Source organism: Oreochromis aureus, linkage group 23 (assembly GCF_013358895.1).
Source record: "Oreochromis aureus strain Israel breed Guangdong linkage group 23, ZZ_aureus, whole genome shotgun sequence".
Classification (NCBI taxonomy): Eukaryota; Metazoa; Chordata; class Actinopteri; order Cichliformes; family Cichlidae; genus Oreochromis; species Oreochromis aureus.
The window spans coordinates 20,823,636-20,848,401 of NC_052963.1; the positions used below are offsets into that span (position 1 = coordinate 20,823,636).

A 24,766-nucleotide genomic window follows, 5' to 3' on the forward strand; every position below is an offset into this window, starting at 1 on the left:
GTATTTTTATATTTCTATTTTGATTTTCCTGTTGCTTGCCACTAGCTTTCACTAATATAAAATAAGATCCCCAAGAAGTTTAAATTTTGTCATTAGTTTTAATTTTCCATTTATTATTTCAGTAAATCTTAAATATGCTTAATATTACTTTTACATGAGTACACTCAGTTTTCCCACCTTAAAATCTTTTAAGCCTACTCAACTACAAACTTAGAAGGGCAAGTCACAGTTACGTGTCTTTATTTTTAGACTGTGATGAGATTCTGCAAATTTCAGGTATTTATTTTCACCCTGCCCCTTCCATTAATTAAAGCCGATAAATCCATGGAAATAAAAGTGACTTGCAGCCCCTGCCTTTGGGGCACATTTGCTTTATGGCCCTGCTGTGTGGAGTCACATGTCTGAGGTGTGATTCAGGGTGTGTCGGGGTTGCGATAAGCCTCTAATCAAAGCTACATTATTGGCCCAGCTGACCGCAGGTAGAGCGGCGAGCAGGAACAACAGAAACACACACACACACACACACACACACACACACACACACACACAAGCTCTGTCTGACAGATAAGGCTTCAGGTAAACTCCTGTGACATTATGTGAACGCATGGCTGGCACATAGAAAAACACTCACCATTCAATAAATCCTTCTTTTTCTCTCAAATGGAGGACAAACTCTCCAAATTAGCTCCTCAAATATTGACTGGGAGAAATTGGTGGTCTCCCCGGTCGCTGTCAGAGCAGAGGGGCTCCTAAACACACTTTGGTCAGGTTTCGAGGTTTCGCATTGATTTATTTTCGTTATTTGTTTGTTTAAATATCGTAAAAATAAATGTACACTCTGGTGAGGCTTATTTCTGCTTTGGGCACAGAGAAACCAATGTGCTGAGGGGAGAGAAAGCAGGAGAAAGCAGACCTTATTCTCTCGCTTTTTTATTCACCTTCTCCCTCCCTCCCTCCCTCCTCCTCCTCCTCTCCTGCTGCAAACCAACTCACTTCATATTAATTGATGTGAAATGCTGAACTCAATTTGTTGGATCCGGAGGCCCGGAAGCGCTAAGATCAAATGTTAAAACTAGTTTAAATCTCTCCTCTTTGCTCCATGAAAGGTGTCACAAAAAGCAGATTAAGTTTAAATTGAACAATGTGTTAACATAAAGAGGCTTATTTTCAGCCTCCACCACTAAGTGTTAATGGCACACTGTGAGAACTGATGTGTATAAAATGCTAAAATATAGATGCTAAAATCCTTACTTAATATGTTGCTTCACTGCTTCACATACGTTTTACTCAGAAAATGTATGTTGTTACATTTTTTAGTAAAAATTTAACTATATTTACCATTTTTATATACGATTCTTTCAGCTGCCCTTCCTGCCCTTCCTGATGCAACCAGAGATTTGAGTCCTTATCACACCAGTTACTTGTAATATAGAGACTCAGCACATTTTCCTTTTATATAATATTATACATCATTATAGACAGAGACTAACAGTCCTATTTGATTGGTGATAAAGCAATAAATTCCTACTAACTTTACTGAAACATTCAGTACTGATGCTGCTTGTCACTTGAAGTGTTCATTTGGGTTTTATTATAAATTTGTAACTTAAATTTTATTTTATTTATCAAGCAGAAGCCTCCAGCGCTTAAACAAGTAAACTGTCAAAAGCTGCAATTCCTCTAATGGCCACCTGAAGCTGACTCCAAACACTGAATCAATCTCCATAGACTCATGATAAAATGCTCAATTTCACACAAGAAAAAAACATCTTTACAGCCTGCTACAAAAAATGGTTTTGGTCTGACATGTTAAATTAAAATTATAATATTATTAAAATTCTGAGTTATAAACTATGTATGTTGACAATTTCATATCAGATCATTTGTATGTCAAAAAAGAAAATTGGAAAGAAACAAAACAAACAGCAACCTCTATGAAAAAAGAAGAACTACCAAAATCCGCAGTTCCTTTAATATCTACTGGAAGCTCTAATAGTCAGTCCCCATAAACTCCCATATTTTTTCAGGTTTAAATTCTCAGTTTATTAACCTGTTTAGTTGAATTTATTTCTGATGCGTTTAGTTCCCTCAGTGTTCCCTGTCTGTTCCTTCCTCTGCCTCGTCTTTCTTTTTTTTCGATGTCCAATTGTTTCCATTACCTGTTTCTAGTTCCCCTGTTGTTTCCAAACCCGAAAAGTTCTGTTTAAAAATATTCCCTTCTTTCACTTTTCCACCTCCTTTGTTCTCTTTCATGTCCTTTTGTTTATTTTATTGTTTAAAAAAAGCTTCTTTTTTTACCCCTCTTTTGGTCTGTGCCTTTTACCTTATCTTAATGATAACTGATTGCTTTCAGTCAAAGTCAATGCAGTTGCTGTTGTTGTTTTTTTTTATTTATTTTTTTATTGATTTATTTTTGGTGTGCACAAATTGGCTTCCATACTTCTGTATTTGAGGAACGGCATGAATGTGACTCCTGAGGTGTGAACACAGCAACCGCAGGATTGTTATCTTCTGTTGTTGGCAAGAAAAGAAAACAGCAGACGAGGAATAAAAAAGGAGATTACAGCAGGTCAATAACCTCTTGACCATTTTGTAGAGCTAAGCTCGGGAAAGCTCCTCCCTGCTCTTGTGATAGAGCAAAGTCCACCAACAAGGAGAAGGAACGCTCACCTGGAGGCCATGCCTCCTGAGCCCCTCCCCCATGGCTGCCCTGCAGTAAAGCATCATGTGTGGGGAAGGCGATGAGAGGACGGGTGGAAGAGTTGGCAGTGTGCTGGTGTTTCTCTATTATTAGCAGGTAAACAGCTCTGATTTTAAACAAGTCGCGGCTGCTGTTTTTTAAGAGGAGGGGTCTGGTGCCTGAGAGTCTCACACTCACTCTCCCTCATCCTCCCCAACCTCATGTTTACGCTCACCTCATTCCTCTCGACCTCGTTTTCTCTCATCGTGACCTCAACTTCCTGCCCCGAATCCCAGAAATCATATGTTTGAACCCCGAACACTCACACTCACATCCTCTGGAAACAAAAGGCACATTTAAATTGATGAATGAGTCCTGACTAATCAGCAAAAAAAAAAAAAAAAAAAAAGAAAGAAAAAGAAAAGAAAATCTAAAAAGCTGCAACTACAATCTCCAGATCTGCACAGAATGACCTCTAAGTCAGGTGATTCACTGGTATTTCTGCTAATTGGGCGTCTAACAAAACAAGTACCAACGAAAGGCCTGTGCACTTCTAAACTCTGTCAGACTCTCCTTTTTCCCCTCTGGCTCCCTTAAAACACTAGTATCAACTGTTGAAATCTGCTTAAAGCCCTACTGTCCACACAAACAATTTACCTAAAGTTTACGTATTTTTCTATTTTTTCAATTTTCCAGGTCTAAATTTGGACCTTCATAGTCATTCTACAGTTTCCCCTCATGTCGATAACAAGGATGCATTTATAGAATCTTTTCCAGTAATAATACAATGTCCTTGTCTTTGTTTACTGACACCAGAGCTAAATTACTAACCTATAATCCTCACTGTGAGGTGTTTATGTTCATAACTTTGTTAAATAAATAAATAATAAACCTGCAGTAATATATATGTACTGAAATTGTATTTATTAGTAAATTAAACCAAGATGTAGATAATTATATTATATTTTTCACCTAATTTATTTGGAGTCGTCTGAATTAGGCTCATTGTGGGAGTCTCAATAGTTTTTCTTCTCAGTCGTGCTCTGAGTGCATCTCCTCACACACAGAGTGGCACAGACAAAGGCCGGAGAAATGAGGACATCGTGTTACCTTTAAGGGCAATAATAACTTCTCAAGTGTTAGGCCCAATATGACGACATAGCGAGAAGTCAACAAGTAAAGTGCCATCTGAGCCTTTCAGCACTCGTGTCGATTGTGAATTTCAGTCAAAACCTTTCACAAACCTCAAAAGCTTCTGACCCTTTGATATTTTGGTTCTCCCACTGTCGATACGTTGAAGTAAACACAGAACAACATAGAAATGAAACAAATAGATGGTAAATGGACTGGTTCTTAGAAAGCGCGTTTCCATTCTGCTTGAGCACTCACAGCACTTTATACTACATGCCTCATTCACCCATTCATACAAGCACTTATAGCTATGCCTTTTCTACCTAAGTGCTTTCTAACTAACATTCACACACATTCACAGTCAGATGAATGCATTGGAGAGCACCTTGGGGCTAGTATCTTGCCCAAAACCTACTGAGAAAAAAAATAAATGCATCGTAGAGCTTTACATAAATCCCAGGGTCCTGTCTGCTCTGACATTATCCATACCTTTGCTTCATTTACCTTTTACCTCTGCATGTCCTCAGTGACCGCTCGCTGTCGTCACGCCTCCCCTTAGGCTGATGTTAAAAGTTAACACAAAGCTGAACACTCACAATGACTTGTCAGTTGGGAAACCCAATGGGATTCCTCATAAGAACTCATGCAAACTTTCAAGATTTTCTTGAAGACGCATGAATGCATGCATATGGCTCCTGAATAAACACGCAGTATTTATGTTGATGGAATTTAATCTCTCTTTTCTGTATATTTTCGGATTTTTACACTCATCGACTGGACTTTTTCTTCCCCTTTAGTTAACAACTTATAAATTATTCACCAGCATGTTCAATAGTTTTAAAGCACACTGAAGTATCTTATCAGATTTTGCCAGATATTTTTTTTTTTATGTTTTCAAGTATAAATATCTGTATGGCTCTCCAAAATCCCCAGAGAGCAACTTTGTTCTCTCCACCATCAGCAGAGTCCAATGATAGGGAGTACACTCACTCGCAGATGCACAAACACAGCTGCAAGCAAATATTAGACCTTTTTCCAAGTCTGCCTGCAAAGCCCATGCATTAAAGTGCACGTCTCGGTAGACGAGTTTGCCGGCTCACGCATATCATACCTCCAATTGTCAGAGGTCGCTTAAAACCCGAGCGGACCCTTGAATTCTCTATTAGTCAAGTTTTGTTTCAGTGTTTTGCAGTGAATTAGTCGAGCTCACACCTGACAAAAGCTGATAAACTGAACCGTAAACTCTTTTTCTTGATGAAAGCTCCTCAATTTAGATCCGTTTCAGGTCCAGCTTGATGCCTCGCATGCTTACTCCACGCTGCTCTAAATGGGCTAATGAATTGCAGGAGTCAGCTGTCGCAAACTGCGCCCGATGTGTTCACATGCCAACAAACTCTACTGCTGCTGCCGATCCTGCCGCCGTGTTTTGTGCCCCTGCTCTCATGTTGCTCGCAGGCTCGTGATGTCTTTGCGGGATGCCGCTCTCGGCCGGTCCAGGCTGGGACATAGCCCAGAGGCCAGCAGCTGAAGAGGGAGGAAGCAGCCAGGCCACAGAGGGCCTAATTACAGACCCAGATCAGGGACAACCCTGTGGAAACTGTGCGCAACTGACAGAAGATGCAGCAGGATCTACTGTACGTACATGGTTTTGTTATGCAGTCTTTTGCTCCTTACGTAAAGAGGACAAACTGCGGCTGCAGATAATGATTATTTTCATTACATGATTAATAATGTAGCCTGTGTCGAAAAATAGCAGCATCACAAGTTCCCAGTGCCCAAGAGATGTTTCCACAAAGCCAAAGGTATTCAGTTTGCAGTGATACAAGCCAGAAACAAGCAGCAATTCCTCACATGTGAGGAGCTAAAGGCGGAGGTATTTTCTTCAGTGGTTGCTAATGGCTATGAGAATTTCAACTTTTCATCAGTCCTTCCATATATGCTACTTTCAAGGTATGTGGGCTAATTTTCTTTAGACCTTTCAAGAACATATATATATTTGAGTTTTAATTTTGTCAGTACTAAACAGTTTCTATTTGAGTCCAATGCCTTCAGCTTGACAGAAATCTGATGCAAAAAAAGTTTTCTCTGTTTGATTGTAGGGCCATTACCTTACAATATGAGGCGCCTTGAGGCAACTGTTGTTATGATTTGGTGTTTTATAAATAGAATTGAAATGAATTGAATTGACGTTCCAGCCATGTATTCCAGCCCTAACCATAACCTTATTCCTAACCTTAACCGGCACTTAAATGACGTGAAATAGTGTTTTCCAAAGTGATTTGAGGAAAATGAACGAACATGTGTGGAGTGATTCCAAACGGTTCTCACATTTCCTCATTTTTCCGATCTCGTTATTTAGGATCGTGTTGGGTGCCTGGAAGCGTAACATGTTCACGATTTGTCACCTAGCATAAAATATTACGCCTCGGGAGTGAGAACATGTTGAATGGAAAGTGCTCGAGTCAAAGGCAGTCAAATTTCTTTTAGGTTAATGAAGATGTTTCACCTCTTATCTGAAAGGCTTCTTGAGTTTTAAAAAGCTGGTGGGGAGCGCCAGGCTTATATAAACTCTAGTGGGGTCGTCACCTTTGATGTGGTTCAAGCCACTTCCCAGCCTACCATCTCGTGAGTAAGGTCACAAGTGCTGAGGTGGCAATGGTGGTTAAATCTCCCAAGAAGCCAGTTTTTGTATGTGGGTATTGCTGGGTCTGACATGCACCAGGATGACTTTCTACCACATCAGGGAGGATGATAATGATGATGTTCTGTTCTTCACTGGTTCATGTCTGAAGGTCTTCACTGACTTAATGAAGGTCCAGTTTATGTTTCAAGTGCAACAAATGACTAGACGTGGGACTCAGACACATGACAATACAATACTATCACAATATTTCACTCCTGATACTATGTTACTGGAATTTTTAGCATTCTGCGACATGCTGGGTTTTTACAATAACAGATGTTGTGATTTATCACCTTTCTTCAACTGCAAATTACATCCTCGAAGTTAAACTTTGTCCATATCCGCTTTATCCAATAAGATAACGTTATCTCCCTTCAGTTATTTTTTTTTGATGCAAAAAGAGATTGTCAAGCAGAACAACACGTTCACTAAAAACCTGCCATAAATGTTGCCATAAGACAGAGTCAGTCTCCTATCAGTCTGTTATCAGACCGATATCAAACTGATAACAGTCTGGGAGTAAATCGGGTCAAGCTGGCAATTGCATGCAATCCATTTCTGATAATACAATAATTATCGGGGATCATCAAATCATCAGATATTACATATGTGTTGCTGTCTACATAGACAGAAATTCACATTTAACTATCACATTTGCACTCAGCCGCCTTCCTGTTCTGTAGAAATATAACTAAAATGCAACCAGCTGGCAGCCTGCTGAATGGAGTCTTGTCGAGTTTCTTATTGACAAAAACTCATTCAGACTAAAGACAACATCTTGGCAGTCTCTTTGCATTTGCATTGCATAAATTAGACAGCAACTACTTGCAAGCCTTCAGCAATCTCTCTCAGAGTGATTGCAGTCAATTCAAATCAGACTGCAACTGTTTGCAAAAAGGTTGCTTCCTATCAGGTGAGATGAGCCCTCTTGTTTGTAGTATTCCCAGAATTCATTTAATAAAATATCAATATTTGGTGTCCCTGTATTGATACAATATTACAATGTAGAATATTGTGGTACTATGCTGTATCGATTTTTTCCCCCCCACCTCTAAAGTGTGTAACGCCGATCTACACATCCTGAGAGAATGGTTACTGTCACATTTTCTTGTACAAAAACTTGTGAAGCACCCATAATGTTATTGATAAAATGACTCAGCTGACACAAGTTATTGTCTGTGAAGGTTCTGAGTCATCCAGGTCATCGTAGTCTAAGGAGCTTGGAAAGAAAAGCATCTGGACTCCTTTAAGTGTCTTGAAGACGTTTCACCTCTCATCCGAGAAGCTTCTTCTTCTAAGAGCAACTGGTGGAGGGTCCCAGATTTTTAAGCCCTATTGAGAGTGTCCCTAAGAGGGTCGTGAAAGATAGAGGAGTGAAATTAGCCATCTATGTCCACTGTGAATGACCATCTTTGAAAAGAGGGCAGGGCTTTAAGACACCAACTGTCTGTCATCTATAATCGAGTTTTGATATCCCTTCCCAGATGCCTTAACGCCCACTTACATCATGGGTCATTTGATCTTAGTAAGTCACATGATAGGGTGGGGCAAGGTCTCACAATGCAGTCACCTGAAACTTTGGCTGATAGTGACCCACACTCGTTTTCACACCTTGGCTCGTGTGATTAGGCAGAGGACCCATAGGGGGTCCGCAGCCCTCTTACGGACACTCCCAATAGAGCTTAAAAATCTGTGACTCTCCATGAATTGCTCTTAGAACTGAAGAAGCTCGGATGAGAGGTGAAACGTCTTCAAGAAGCTTTTCTTTTCAAGCTCCTTAGACACAAGTTACTCTATTAAAATAAATAAATGCAACTCTATCCACAGTCCAAAAACAACAAATGAACTAATTATGCAACAAAGACCAGAGAATCAGGAGAAAATGTCCAGTGAACATCTAGCCATTAATGGTTATTTAAAGTCTGCTTCACAAACAGACACTAAGACAGACAGTTTTACATTACGGACGTTGAAATATGTTAATAATTCTTCTATAATTTAGCATCTCATTTTGAAAGTTTTCAGATATTTCAATAATTTAAATACTCTGAGTGTTTGAAATAAGTATTTGAGATGTTTCACATTTCCTAATCATATTTAGTTTGAAACAGAAACATACACGTACCGGTGAATCTGATGACTTCACTGGTGGGAATTCCAGGATATATTATGTTTGGTAAAATTCTTAATTATTTTTTTTTTTTTTACATTTTATTTTTCCAGGTTTGTGGACTATCCATCCACAAAGTTTGTTGCAGAGACACCATTCAAGCAATAACTGGGTTACCAGCAGGGTGAATGCCATTATTGCCTATTCTAGCCCTCCCTATTCCATATGCCATATTGGATGTACATTCTGACTGGCTGACTGTGGTTCCTGACTCTCACTGAGTGAAACAGCTAGTAAAGAATACTAGCAAATATGAGCTAACTACTTGTCGAATGGTAGTAAAACTTTAAAAATGTGACACAAACCAGGAATGGAGACCGTTTCCTCTAAAAGTAAAAGTTGCTCCTTTTGAAACTTGTCGGCTGCAGTGCTGAGGAACAGCTTTTACTTTGAAGGTGAAGCTTCTCCATTTCTGGTCTGCAGCACACTTTTCACATTTTCACTACAGCTCTGAGACCAGCTGGACAGTGTTTGTAGACAAGTCTGCCACTTCCATGCAAACTATGACCGCAGCAATATGCTAGCAACCAAAGCAAGCACAAGGAGGTTTCTGCCAACGGTTTGGAGAATACATGATTTTCCATAGCAACAGGTGGTTGCCATGGGGCCACTGACTGGTCTGTAGGCCTGTGTTTTTGTGGCTTTCGTAGTCATTTTCCCTGTTGCTGCCCTCAACCTCCAATCACAACAGGTCAGGGAATACCAATTTTTGCCTCATGACTGGTAGTTGCCAAATGGTTCCAGACCAGTCTGTAGGCCTGTGTTACTTAACTAAAATTTTGGTGTTAAAATGATAAAAGCATACTGAAATATATTATTCACCCAAAATTCACCCGTAATTTTACTGAAACATAGAAAATTTGTTTTAAAAGAAGTAACAGGCAAGCAGGCAACACTCATTTTTGTATGGAAATGACTAAAAGCTTCAGTAAATGACAGAAAATTTTACAGACAAAAATAATCCGATAAATGCAAACAAAACCATAAAAAAATTATATAAATAAAGACACTATTCGGTCATTTTAGTCGCTACAATAGCTCAGTCACTTGATGAGTAACCAAGCAAAAACATTGGAAACAACTGAATATCGAGTCTTTAGATATCACCAAGAATATCAGGTTGAATACGGTGACCAAGAAGCTAAATATTCTCCATCACTTTGCTGCTAAAGAGTGTAAATGCTGCCTCTTTCCAGCCTCGCCTACTTACCACGTAGGCCCTGAATTCCTCAGGTTCATGACACAAAGTGCCGCACACCGCTGTTTATGAGCACAACGGTCAATGATTTACAGAGGAGAGACTTAAAGAGAGAAAAACCTTTCTCACCTTCCTCAAATCCTTCTTTCTTCCTGCTCCTACAATAACTGTCTTGTTTTCTCAGCCTCACATATGAAATTATAGAGTCCAGCGCGCCTCCACAGCAAAGAGAAAACAGATACAGATGTTAAAACACACAGTTGCTTCTTCTAGATCTTCAGTTAAGATACATGTTGGATTATTTAGAGTCCTGGTGCTGTATTATAAACTGTTAATCACTCAAGACAGACTTTATCATGTCTTACATTCTTTTTATTGAAAGGCTTTTGTATATAATTTAGAGTACCTCGTGGGTTTTTGACGTTTTCTTCGTCATCCCCCCTTTGTTTTCCAGTTTGATATGCTAACACAAAATTACCCTAAAACTGTGAAACCATTTCCACACCAACATGTTTTTGCAGTCATTTAACTACATTTCCACCTCGCTGATATTTAAGGACCTTTTAAATGGATATTGGATGTTTTAGTAGTAAAACTCAGGGCTTGTGCTTCAGTGTGGACCGATCCTGACTAATTCCTGACTTAAGGAAGACCATTAAAATTCAGCGACTTGTCACAACACATGTTGTTATGAAGCAAGTTTGGGGGTTTTTCTCGTATGTTTACAACAGTTTTTGATTTAAATTGTGGTTCATTGTACTTGCATCGATTCATTTCTGTTCCCATGGCTTCCAATAACACTCCTGGTCATATTTGTTTTTTTAAAGCTCCCTTATTCTGTTTTATGCTCCTTTTTACCCCAGGTTTTGCCTGCAGACATCACTCAGGGCTAATTCCTCAGCCTCCTTATCTGCATTTTTATCTGAATTTAAAAATATTTAATCCATATTAGAATTTACTGTTGACAGCAATAAACATAAAAAAGTTAAAGTCAGATTAAATGGGAGGACAAGTCCTGTTTTCCAACCATGAAAGCAGTTTTCATTTATGCATTTTACTTGATTTATGCATTTCAGAAACTGTGCTTAAGCTTAAGGAGCTTTCAGCTTTGTCCTTTAATTTTCCCTCATTTGCAGACAGCAAACTGATCAATATCTGCAGCTTCTCCTCATTCTAAAAGTCATATTCAGCTGCTGAAAGTCGAAGTGTGTATTTTGGAATCGGTCAGGCTCTGTGGTCAGTGGATGCAAAAATTAAGTTTCCTGCCCTGCTCTTAACTTAGAGCCTCTGGTTGAAGCACACAGATATTAGGATTCAACTCCTCCTGTTGTACCAGCCGCACAGGGCTTCACGTGGAGCACGATGTAGCATTTAAGGATCATTTCCTCAGCAATTTGAACACACAACCGAATACAGTGCTTTTACTGGAGATGGAAAGCTGCACTGTAAAGAAGAAAGAAATAGTTTCTGATTCATTGTTTGTAAGCAGTTTCAAGCAAACCCAACTCAAACCTGACCAGGAAAACCTTCAATTTAAGCCAGAAAAGCTGGAAATTTGGAGTAAGGAATGCCAAATTTGGAAGCCGCAACATTTTGGCTCAATTATGTGAGTCTGTGCAGCTCAAGTGAGGTGTTTTGGTCAGAAGTGGCCACTAATTGTCAGTGGAGCTGTGAAGCCGCCGTCTCATGAAACAGGAAGCGGGCATCGTTCCCAAACAGTGACAATTCAGTTTAGAGTCAACAGCTGTGACGCTGCTGCTGGTGCTGCGAGTGCAGTGCCGAAAACTGCAGAGCATGCGTCACAATGACACACACATGCATGTAAAAGATAATAAACAGGGCCTGTGACACACTCACTCACTCTCACACACACACACACACACACACACACACACACACACACACACACACACACACACACACCAACATTTGACTCTGAAAAACCAAAAGCATGCGTCACAAAATGCTTTGTGTGACACTCCCCTCTGCCAGGTCATCAGCTGCTGCCATCTGACTCACAATAACTTTGTACTTCCATCGTCGTGTGGACCCCGAGGCACATGAGGTCCCTCATCCTAACCCTCACCTAAAGTTAACTTGAACCCCAAGATATTAGGAACCTTCAAAAAAAAACTTCCCAACTTTATGTCACCCAAAGAAAAAAGAGAAATGAACAAGAAAGAAAAGCTCTCACTCTTAAAAAAGAAATCACTCGTTTTCATTTCACATTAAAATGAATTCATGTCACAAAACATCCTCACTTTAATTTATACAGGAGTCATATAAAGACATTATTTTAATCAAAAAAAGTCCCCACACACAATTCTGTGTAAAAGTTTTAGGCAGGTGAGGAAAAAATGCTGTAAACAAAGAATGTTTTCAGAAATATAAATAATTGTCTATTGGCCCCAAATGTGTTCTGCAGCAGGACAACAACCCCTAAACATACAAACATTAAGAACTAGCTTCAGCGTAAAGAAGAAGAACAAGTACTAGAAGGGATGGTATGGCCCCCACAGAGCCCTGATCTCAACATCATGGAGTGTGTCTGGGATTACATGAAGACACAGAAGGATGTGAGGAAGCCTACATCCACAGACGATCTGTGGTTAGTTCTCCAAGATGTTTGGAACAACCAACCAACCGAGTTTCTTCAAAAACTGTGTGCAAGTGTACCTAGAAGAACTGTTTTGAAGGCAAAGGATGGTTACACCAAATATTGATTTGATTTAGATTTCTCTTTTGTTCATTCACTGCATTTTGTTGATTGATGAAAATAAATGATTAACACTTCCATTCTTGAAAGCATTCTTTGTTTACAGCATTTTTTCCTCACCTAACTAAAACTTTTGCACAGTACAGGTACTGTACCTTCGCAGTACATTATCCATCTTATATCTATCTAATATCCAGACAGACAGACAAACAGACAGACAATATACCAGTGTTACGCATTTAAAATACAAATTATGAGAAACTGTATTCCGTTACAGTTACCGTAACCTTAAATAGCTGATAATTAGAATACAGTTACTTTGTTGAAATAAATGGTTTACATGGCTGTCTTTTCCTGTTTCATATGTTAGGCCAGGGGTGTCCAATTCCAGTCCTCAAGAGCTACTGTCCTGCAGCTTTTAGATGCATCCTTGTTCCGACACACCTGTATCAAATGAATGGCTTGTTACCAGGCCTTTGCCAAACCTGATGGCATGGTGAAGAGGTAATCCAACCATCTGATTTAGCTGTGTTGGAGTACAGATTCACCTAAAAGCTGCAGGACAGTAGCTCTCGAGGACTGGAGTTGGACACCCCTGCGTTAGGCTATCCCCTCTCTACCCCCCTCTCTAATTTTGGTAATTCCACGCATTGCCGGAAACTTAAACAAAACACGAAATAAGAGGCTCTAATGTAAGCGTCCTGTTAATGTTGGTGGTGTCAGTTACACAATGGACCCGGAAGCCAGCACAACGGAGCCAGCAGTGCCCGGGCAGGAATGCATTTCTTACTTGGAAATTTCGACACCACTTCATATTTAAAGAAGAAAGGGATGGGCGAAATCTCACCGTACAATGCCAACTCTGTTTGCCAGCAACCAAGCTGCTCTCAGCGTCAAAAGACTCCAACCTAAAGAAACATCTGGAAGTAAGTTCTTTTTTTTTAAAACTAACACTAACTAAGGCCTACTGCCTTGTTTTAGTTGTGGTAGCTACCTGGGTTATGTGCCACTTCAGTAACTTCGATGTACTACTGCTGTGTGATTTATTACTATTACTGAAGGCTGCATTACAACCTGCTAGCTGCAAATAATCATGCACAGTTCTGAAAGCAGACAGAAAGGAAACCTATTACTGATACAGAAATAGTTTTCTATACGAGATCACTGCAAAAAGTGCAGCCTTACCTAATGTCGACCCTACTGTTACTCATTTTATATTAAGATTTAAAAATCTTTCAGAACTGCACATGATTATTTGCAGCTAGCAGGTTGTAATGCAGCCTTTAGTAATAGTAATAAATCACACAGCAATAGTACATTCATGTAATTCTAAAAAGCATGACAATATATCAAGTAATCCAAAGTATTCAGAATACGTTACTCACATTAAGTAACTTAGTGGAATACGTTACAAACTATATTTTGTGCCCGTAGTGGAAAACATTTTAAAAGTAACCTTGCCAACACTGTATATATAAAATATATAAATTAATGTTACAGATGTTGGAAAAGGTTGTAATTGTACAAAAAAACCCCAACTGATCACTTTTAAATAATAGCCTTAAATTTACCAATACCCAGTACTTTATAAAAAGGGTTTTTCAATTTACAATAGGTCCTCACTTTATAAACAACGGTCCTAAGTTTAAAAAACAAAGCAAAACCAAACATAATTTTATGAAAAAAAGTCCTCACTTTCTAAATAAAATATGGTCCCAGCCTTACGAAAAAGTGTTTACTTGATAAACAAAGTATTTTGCAAAAATCACACCTTACACAAAAAAAGTCCTCAACAAGGAAACCTCTCAATTTTGAAAAAGTTCTAATTTTACAAAAATTATCCCTATTTTTCAAAACTAAAAAAAAAAAACCCACAAAAACAACGGCACTTTATAGAAAAGCGTTCTCACTTTACTAAAACATTCACTTTTTAAAAAAGGCTCTTAACCTCATATTAAACAATGGCCAATATTTTACACAAAGAAATGTCCAAAACTCCCTAGTTTTTAAAAACAGGGCTTCTCACTTTACAAAAAGAAAAAGAGAAAAAAAATAAGTGCTAATCTTATAAAACATGTATTTTAAAAAGGGGGGTTTACAAAAAAACATCTACACTTTTAAAAATGGCTCTTGATGTCCTGATGTTACAAAAGAAATAAAAAAATCTTTACACAACAGGTAACAGAGGGCAGCAAAAAATATCCTCACTCTGTAAAACTGGTCCTCACAGATGCAAAGGACAGACACACACCGTCCAAATTTAGGTCCTAAAGGGAAGCTGATGTGATCCTAAAAGGATTTGAACACTTTTTTTTTTCATCCTCTGGCTCCATGACCAGCTTTAGCCTGTGCCCAAGTTAAATCCCAGTGTGTGTGTGTGTGTGTGTGTGTGTGTGTGTGTGTGTGTGTGTGTGTGTGTGTGTGTGTGTGTGTGTGTGTGTGTGTCAGTGGGAAGCACAGACTAATTCCACCCATGTAAATGTTGACCTGAGCTGGGTGGGGTGTTTGTGTGGTGACTGAGTGGGGAGGGGCTTTGCATGGAAAGCTGCAGTAGAAAATAAAAGCTGCAGTTCCTGTCATCGTCGTCTCCCTCTCACTGTCCCTCTGCCCTTTACTCCCCTTAATGTGGGAAACCAGAGGCCACAAATGGTACACACACATGTACACGCACACACACACATGTACACGCACACACACACATGTACACGCACACACACATGTACACGCACACACACATGGAAACGGTAAAGGAGAGGGTGATGAGGCGGACGATTTCTGAAGATATTGCTCTGTGCCGCTCTGTGTTGGCACTGTGCATGTAAATAACTGTGTAAATGTCAAAGAAGTTCAAGTTCAAGGAAGAAAAGCTGAAGCTGAAACTGAAGCCGGGTGTTTTTGTTGTTTCGTTGTTTTGGGGTTTTTTTTTTTGTTTTTTTTTTAAACAGCAACAGTGCACAAATACAGACTGTGTGTTGTACCTGCGGCTCTGATCCGTCTGTTACTGTGACATTTTTGGAAACGGGCTCATTCATTATCTGGCAGAGAGCTAGAGAAGATTGCTGACGCCGTGACGTCAGGAGAGTAAAAAAGAAACTAAATATAAGTATGATGGGCTGCCGTGGACGTTCTCATGGTGATAGAGATGCCGACACAAACACAACACAGGGATGGCACATTCATGGACATGCACACGTACAGGTATGCAAAAGCCTGACCCTGATAGATAAATACTACACACACATGCTAAACACACATACACAAATAGCAGTCTATCCATCGCGTGTGTGATTCTCTGCTTGACGCATCGCGGCAACATTTTTCCCAGACACATTTTATTTCAGTTTGGACTTTGGTCTGAGGGCGGCCTGGTCACAGCCCGGTGTAATTTGCCATGAGAGAAGAAGACTTTGATCTACTGCAGCACTTTTCTTCTTCTTCTGTGGTTTCTGACTGTCCACTTCACCCAGCCTGGCTCAACACTGTGATTGCCCGCCCCCCCCAAAAAAAAAATCAGAAAATAGAGCTTCCACTGTAACCCTGATGTAACTTTCCATGAGTCATCATCGTACCTGAGTTGGAGCTTTTCCACCGAATGAAACTGTGATTCTTTCCTGGTTTGTCCTTTTACACAAACAGCATCAACAAACAGGCTGCTTCCCTCCCCAAAAACCACCTGATGACACACAAGCAAGCACTGCAGCATCTTCCCCGCACATTCACCTGAGACAGGAAATTTCCCTGAGAGCTATAAAAACCCCACGACGTGCAAGAAGGCATCTTTTAACACCTCTGGAGACAGTGGATCTTATTCACAGATAGACCGCGCGTACGAACCTTCGACCAAATCTGTGACTCATCTGTATTTTCTTACCACAGTTTATTTGAACAAATTTAAAAACTTCCACAGACCATGCATACGCACAAGGGATGAAGGTCCAAAAAATAGAATTAAATAAATAAATACATAGAAGATGTTTAAGTAAAAGGTAAAATGCACAAAATACTGCCTAAAAAGCTGCAAGCGGAAGTTTTAATTCAATATACTTAGACTTTCTTTGGAAGATGTTCTAAAAGGTAACAAAGTGGAGATGTTTGGCCACAACGCACAAGCCCAAACACAGCATATCAGTACTGGGGTGATGATTTGGGAACCTTGCAGTCATTGAGTTGACCATGAATTACTCTGTATACCAAAGTATTTTAGAGTCAAACGTGAGGACATCTGGGTCATGATACAGGACAATGATCTGAACCACAGTGTCAAATCTACAACAAAATGACTGAAAAGAAAAGAATCAAGTGCTGCAATGATCCAGTCAAAGTCTGGACCTCAACCTGACTGAAAAGCTGTGTTGGGACCTTAAGAGAGCTGTGCATGAACTCAAGCAACACTATAAAGAAGAGTAGGCTAAAATCCCTCCACTACAAGCTTCTGAATCATGGTGTACTTACTTAAGATACACCAGCTAACATTAGCTCAGGGGACAAAAAAAAAAAAAAAAAAGTCTACTTATCGTTAAAGTCATCCAAGGATATCTCCTTGCACACCACAGTCAGCCCATAAAACACTGATAATCCATCTAATGGACACTGATTGGTCTTAAGGATTTACAACAGGACACATGGATTTCGATGGTGCTCGTTTTCAGATGATAAGTAGGCATTAGATACTAAGTTAAGGTGCAACAGAAACTTCTGTGTGCATAAGAAGCAGTTGGTTGTAATGGCCGACAATGCTGCTGCTACTGTAAATTGAATCAGAGGATGCAGTAAAGTGGGTCATGATGCTGCAACATCCTTTTTACCACAACTGAAACCTGTAAAAACCCACATGTGAAACTCTATTCTTTGTAGGTACCTCTGTAAATATGACCAAGTCCACTGCAAACTTTAGTGGTGATCCAATATCAAGTAAACACAGGGCTGATTTTTTTCAAATACCTTTAACCTATAAAGGTAGCTTATGTAGATGAGAACAGCGTGTCATGACTTATGAGATGAATCATCAGTGATTTGCAAATTCTGAACACATTTTAATGTGTCTGTATCAATCAGATCCCAATATATAGATATTTTGATCGACTCTATTTCCCGTGAAAGAAGAAAGACAGACAGACACTTTTTTTTGTTGTTTTTTGGTTGAATAATTGACAAACAATGAAATGGAATAATACATTCATTCAGCTATTTTCGTTTTCGTCTGAGTACTGCTGTTTGTAACACAGAAGACATTTAAATGTCTGAGAGATCCAAAGGTTGAAACATCTGGATCCAAAAAACAGTAACAAAACCATCTGTATGCCACCTAATGGTTCATTCTGTCCCTTAAAATTAAATATTTATTTATTTCCTCTCTTCCTTTTTACCACAAACAGTATGACTAATGTATTTGAAGGTGGACAAATGTCAAGGCAGCAGGGATGTGGGTATCAAAACTCAAGTGGAAACTGTGTGAAACACACACTGAAGTGTTAATGTAATAAAAATATAAAAATAACCAGTCGTATCCGTCCTGAAAAATTCAACAGGTGCATCTGAAACCCCGACCACACACACAGAGTGGAGGTCAGGGGTCAGCAAAGTAAGAGATGAGAAATTCCACACCTGAATACAGTAAACACACACACACACACACACACACACACACACACACACACACACACACACACACACACACACACACACACACACACACACACACACACACACACACACACACACACACACACACACACACACACACGGGAACTTAACCTCACCTCATCCTGATTGGCAGGAAGTGGCACACAACGATTATTGAGCGCGTCACGAGGCTCAAGTTCCAGCGACCGCAGTGGTTTATCACAAGGAAGCTCACCACAGCAGGTTAATGACGAGGAATGGAGCTCAAACTACAGGCTGTGTGTGTGTGTGTGTGTGTGTGTGTGACCTCTCACCTTTGCAATGAAGTCTTCTCTGTGGGTTTGCTCCTCAAACACATCTGTCTGCAGCCGTTCTGGGTTCAAAAAGACACATCTGGATTATAATCATGATATCATGACCCTCCACAGTGATCAGACTGAGGGGACAAAAGCATCTAAACAGTTAGCAACCTATGGGGAAGTACCAAAAACTGCAGTTCCGCTAATCTCAACTACAGGATGGCTCCACAAGTGAGTGAGCACCCATAGGCTGTGTCCCAATTCAGGGGCTGCATCCTTTGCAGGATCCGGCCCGCGTAGACCACGAAGGCCGGATCCTCCGAAAACCGAGAAGGCTGGAAGTGCGAGGCTGTGAAATGGGACGGTCTAGCCTTCAGATATGCGTCACCAGCTGTCTCGATGGAGTTTAATAAACTCAGCCGTCTGCTCCTTGCTCCATAAAATATAACACGACATTGGAGTAAATTCTCTACCATCTCACACTTCTGTTTAATCAGTTTTCTGTTTGACGTTTATTCAGCTGTGTGAAAACTATAACTTATCTCAGCCAAACCGATTTACTTAGGAACAAATAAAAATAACATACAATAACATTTTGAAGGTATCTAAGTGACTTATGTATCATGTTTAACCTGGGTAGCCAAAGAGCGCACGGGGTTTGAAAACTGCAAAAATACATTTTGTTCTCTATGAACAGTTTTCCAGTTCATGATAGCTGTGCAAAGGTGATTTTGTTTTTTTATAACTCAGATGATTAAATTATATTAAGGTTCAAAGTCGTGGAGGCTGATTGTGATCATCAGCGTTTGTGTTGCCGGCCCCTTTTAGAGTACATTAATGCATTTATCTGACAACAGCCTGGTGTAAGGTACAGACTGAGCTTATCATGGTGAACTAAAGCTAAACTAAATGTAAAACTGAATTTTTTTTAAAACAAAGCATTTAATTTAAAGAAAAACAAAAACTAGACTTCAGAAAACACAAAACTGCACTGCACACTAAATTTAAATATGAATTAATGTGCCTTTGTTTTAAGACCTGTCCATAGCAGATCTTAAAATGAGATAAATACAAGCTCTGGTGGACAACAACACACAAACCACTACACTAACTCATTCTTTATTCAGTAGAAAAAAAACTAACAAAAATGCAGACACAGTGAATAAAAAATGCATCATTTAGTTTAAGACCTAATCGGTCTCTTACATCATTATGGAGGAACCTTACTCAACTCTTATTTACAGCGGCCCCCACCTCAGCACTGGACCATCCTGTTACAGATTTGCTGCTGTGCTGTGGATCATTGTCATGTTAAATGACCCAGTTGGAGCCAAGTTTTAGCTGCCGGACAGACAGCCTAACATCTGACTCCAAAATACTTTGGTATACAGAGGAGATGGTTGAAGCTGCCCAGGTCCTTTGGCTGCAAAACAAGCCCAAATCATGACCCCCTCCTCCACCGTGCCAACAGTACAGTCTGAGATGGAGCTCTTGGGTTTTGTTTTGTTTTTTACACTTTCACTGAGCATTGCACAGTCTGACCTTGGGGGGAATGTTTTCCACTTGTGGATTATCTTTTTCTTGCTGTTCCTTACTGTTCCTGCTATTGCTGAAGTCTTCCCAACTCTGCATCGTGTTAACACACACCTGAACTTCTTCTTTAGAGGTGCTCACACTCGCTAATGCGCAATGAATCAAATGCATTTGATTAGCAGCACCTGGCTGTTACGTATACTTGTTTTGTCTGCAAGCCGGGTTACGCAAACGCGCACCTGTAAAAACCCCAATAGTATGTTGTTAAACTGCGCATACACTGAATGTTGATTGGTTGACAAATGAGCTGGAAAAGGAAGGTGCAAACATTTCTCCATTTGGGAGTTCACCAGGAACTGCAGCGGACACCTTTCATTCTTTTTTAACATTCTGTTTCACTTCAGCTCTTGGGCCAACACAGTACAAGTGAGGCCCACACACTGGCTGCACCCCATAATTTGGACACTGCCCCCATCTGTGTATTTAGTTTGTCCACACACTGTTTCTGTATTTTGCTTAGATGTTGTTAAATTAATTACAGCGCAGCTCGCTAACCAATATGTTTGCTTCAGACTTCAACACACCAGCCCAAAAAGCAGTGGGTAATGTGATGGTGGATTCCCCAGCTTTCACCTGGTGCATATCACAGTCACATTACGACAGACCAGGAAGTGCTGCTGGAAATGCTGCGACCTTACAAACAGCCTCTGTACCTCTGCTGAGCGTGGCTCCATTCTCTCTGTAGTCCTGGATCTCAGCGTCCTTCCTCACCAGCAGACCCCCCAGCTGCTCTACCTGCTTCTGCAGCAGGCGGCTCATCGTCAGCAGGGGGCGCACCAGCTGAATGCACACCTGAAGAAACACACAAAACAGTCAGACAGCCCAGCCGCCACGGTTAGGGTTTAAAAAAGAAATCTGAAAGGCAGGGACGTACCAAAGCTACTGGGGCAGGGGTGCAGTGAAACTCCCAGTAGAAAGGGAGCCCTGCCAGCTCACTCTTCAGCCTCATGTTGATGCTACCGTCCTCCTGTCTCGTCAGCGAGATCTGAACCTCGTTTTCAGTCTGGCTGCCGACTCCCGCCAGGCAGGGCTTAACCACCTCACACAGGTGAGTGAAGAAGGCTTTGACTGGGGCTCGCAAACGCCTGTTAAGCTCCTGATGATGAAGAACAAGAATGTATTCATCAAACACAGGTTTTTGCTCATCTGGCTTTTAAGAACAGTAAGAATAAAGATTTCCTGCTAAGTAAAGGCCTCGCAGGTTATCTGTTCACATTCGTGCATACCTGTGATCTGCTCTGGATGTCTGCTGTGTCCATCCTCTCCTCCCACACACAGTGCATGTCGGTGAGCAGGATATGGTACGCCGTCTCACCGAACCAGCTCTTGGCCAGGAGCTGGCACCCACTGATGCTCACGGGAAGCCAGGGACGCCGGAGGAGGATGTCCTCAGCAGGAGCTCCGCTTCCCTCCATCAGGGAAAACAGGATGAAAGAGCTACTTAAAGGCAGGGTGGAGATGTTGTATTATCATTATTATTTTTATTATTATTATTATCATTAGCATTATTGTTATTATTATTATTATTATTAATATTACTAGTATTCCAACTCTTACAACAGAATGTTGAATGTTGCTTTGATACAATAAAAAGGTTTGCACTAAAAACAGTAATTAAAACAACAAAAAGGCATTTTCTTTCACAATAAAAGCACCTGTTATCACAGGACTCGTAGCCATATTTGAGAGTCAAAGCACGCAGGAGCTGCTGTTTCTGAAAGTGAATGCCAGTGAACACATGGTCTAATTTCCTTTTATATCAAAAATGTTTTCTAATCACTCACCTCTGAGGAATGCGCCCCCAAAAGCCTGGGCTGAGCTCTGCTGAAGCCGCGTTTTATAGACGCAGCGCCGGCCGCATAATCACCCCACTGCAGGAGGTTCAGACCGCAGTGGCAGCTCCTGTTTTCGGGGAAGGAAGTCGAGTGTTTCTCGTCAGTAAGTCATTAGAAACACACGACACAACACAGAGGTTGACTCAGGATCATTTAGAAAACTCAAAAACACCAAATCAGCCACTTTATGACACCAGTTTACACCCAAAGGACGGTGGACGCACATGCCAGCGGTTTTCTCGGTCGTCTCGTCCAAACTCCGTTCAAAAAATTAGGAATTTAAAATCCCACTGCTCCTTATCACATACTGGTACGAGTCATCGTGTTATTTTAGAGCATACACACATGGGTAGCAGCTACTCTTTAACTCGGTAACCATCTAGCCTGTATAATAATTAACATAGCATTTCCAGAGACTTAAAACATGCAACGATCATTGTCAGAATTCAAAGACGAAGCATGAAGAAAAATATAAAAATAAAGACACTGAACACGAGTGTTAAAAAGAAATGTGTGTTGCTAGGTGTATTAATAATATAAAAGGGATTGTAGACGTGGTTTTTCTCACCCTTTTGAGCTTATAACCTAGTAACAAATGACCCGAAAACCAAACTATATTTAAAAATCTAACATTTTTGAGGTTTCAACGTTTCTCATAAAATATAATGAATATTTAGTTTATAACTAACTTCAGTTCACATCGATAGTTCAAATTTTTTAACTCGGCAACAATCTACACGATACTAGAGACAAATTTACTACAAAATGTTTCACTTTTAGCTCTGAATTGCCAGACTTCAAGGTCTGGTACTCAAGGTGTAAGTTAAGCTAATTTTTTGTGTCTCTACAGTTGTAAACGCGCTAAAGTGAAGTTCGGTTATTATTCTAACCCGACAGCTCCTAACACACATAGAGACACTGAGAAAAACGGTACTTTAAACGTACTAAAGCTTGCAACAACACATGCTGCTGCTCCTCAGTCAGTTCCTGTTGACAGTTAAGAATTCCAACACCGACGACAAACAGCGGCGCTTTTAAAAGGTTCCGCCAGTCTTAAAATAAATAAATAAATAAAACAGCCTCTTAAATTTTACTAGTAAAAAATGTTTTATTTCATGCACCCGTTAAACACTTAATGTACTTCATAACAGTGAAATTTAAATGTTTCGTATTAGCTTTTATCAAGTTTTATATTTTTGATTTATTTAATGTGCATATTTTTGAAATTCCTTTTTCTGTAAGAAAAAAAAATCAATGAAACAGTCAGGCTGATTAGACATCAGTCCCGAACTGCGTTCCTCTTTTAAAATCGGCCATTTATGTGTAATGGTAGATTGGCTTCTGGTTCTTCCCTCATTTACCGACACATAAGACCAGAATTTCTCTGTAGCAAACATATAACCAACCACGAAGGGACTCGAACCCTCAATCTTCTGATCCGAAGTCAGACGCCTTATCCATTAGGCCACGTGGTCTTCGATAAGTGCCCTGGACAGTGGCCAGATGCCGTCAGCTGGAAGTCCTGGTGATTCACTATCTGAAATAGTGTCACTTTTCTCTCATTTATCACTCTCTACAACAGTGGTTCTCAAACTTTTCACGAGTACCACCTCATAAAATATATGGCTCTTAAAGTACCACCCTTATGACCGACATTAAAGTACAGTAGTACAGGCCTATTTAACACCACATACAGTTTACACAAGACAATTTTATTTCTTATATGAATGTTATTTATTTTAACTGCCATAAACAGGATGTGACAAGTGCTAATAATAACAACTGTACTGCATTAAAACATTCACAGAAGGTGGGATATCCAGTCTTTAAGTGATGATGTATGAACTCTGCTTCCAGGTCCAAACTACTCTGCTTTTATTAAGGCTGTTGTGTTTTATCATTTTTAATGCTTTGTGTCTTGTTCCATTTAATCTGAACAAGCCCCTTAAAAAAAGGCAGTGATCACTGTCGGCCTCTCTCGGTTTTTATTACCACGATTCATCGGCAGCACGTTTTATAGCTCAGTTTTTAAAACCTTACGACGTAGCTACAGCCCTTGTGCTACAGCTCTTGAGGTTGTGACTCCTGTCTAAATCAGTCGGCGCAGCATGTCCAACAAACAAATGTGATGTGAAACTGTGAATGAAAACAAAACTAAGGCTTTAAAGGATATTTATGTTGGTTTTGCATCTTTCCAGAGTGTGTTTGTGGGTATTTTTTCGTTATTATGTCATTTTATGATTTCTTGGAATCTGTTTTGCATCTTCCTGTCCTCACTTCTTAGTGTTTTAAGATAAAGCCCATGCAGTAGCATCTTCAGCAAATGTATAGAGGAACCAGAAGGATCCAAAGACACTCAAACCCCCAAACTTCCCATCTGAGCTCAGGCCAGCTGAATAATACGACATAAGAATACTTTTCTCGTGCTCTAAAACAGGGGTGCCGAACTCCAGGCCTCGAGGGACAGTGTCCAGCAGGTTTTAGATCTCACCCTGGGTCAACACACCTGAATAAAATGATTAGTTCATTACCAGGCCTCTGGAGAACTTCAAGACATGTTGAAGAGGTCATTTAGCCATTTAAATCAGCTGTGCTGGATCAAGGACACATCTAAAACCTGCAGGACACCGGCCCTTGAGGCCTGGAGCTTGACACCTGTGCTCTAAAAAGTAGTCTCAGTTGATTGGATGTCCAGAATAGATCCACTGTTCTTTGGTCAGTGAATCCTGGAAAACAAAAACTGTTGTTTGACCACTCTTCTTGCAGGTTGGTTAGCTCAGGTGGGTAGAGCATGGTGCTGAAACAGCCAAGGTCATGGGTTCAAGCCCCATACTGGCCA

General features: G+C 40.2%; 1 protein-coding gene and 2 non-coding genes across 5 annotated transcripts in view; 1 reads left to right on the top strand and 2 right to left on the bottom strand.

Moving 5' to 3' along the window:
- nhej1 (nonhomologous end-joining factor 1) overlaps positions 1 to 22,993 on the bottom strand; it is a 28,865-nt gene extending 5,872 nt beyond the window's left edge. For 2 of the 3 annotated variants that reach the window (XM_039607334.1, XM_031735562.2), the window contains exons 1-6: positions 22,873 to 22,993; positions 21,877 to 21,994; positions 21,319 to 21,529; positions 20,967 to 21,188; positions 20,746 to 20,884; positions 18,515 to 18,573 (exon numbers count right to left, since the gene is read on the bottom strand). In XM_039607334.1, coding sequence (XP_039463268.1) covers positions 18,515 to 18,573; positions 20,746 to 20,884; positions 20,967 to 21,188; positions 21,319 to 21,507 — 609 coding nt within the window. In that variant the 5' untranslated portion in view covers positions 21,508 to 21,529; positions 21,877 to 21,994; positions 22,873 to 22,993. Of the gene's footprint in view, positions 1 to 18,514; positions 18,574 to 20,745; positions 20,885 to 20,966; positions 21,189 to 21,318; positions 21,533 to 21,876; positions 21,995 to 22,872 lie in introns of all 3 variants that reach the window. The other variant, XM_031735570.2, reaches the window with a different exon arrangement.
- Positions 22,994 to 23,329: 336 nt separating this feature from the next.
- trnar-ucg lies at positions 23,330 to 23,402 on the bottom strand. The gene has a single exon. It is a non-coding gene; the product is annotated as a tRNA-Arg (tRNA).
- A 1,290-nt stretch (positions 23,403 to 24,692) lies between these two features.
- Positions 24,693 to 24,766, top strand: trnaf-gaa. Its single transcript has one exon. It is a non-coding gene; the product is annotated as a tRNA-Phe (tRNA).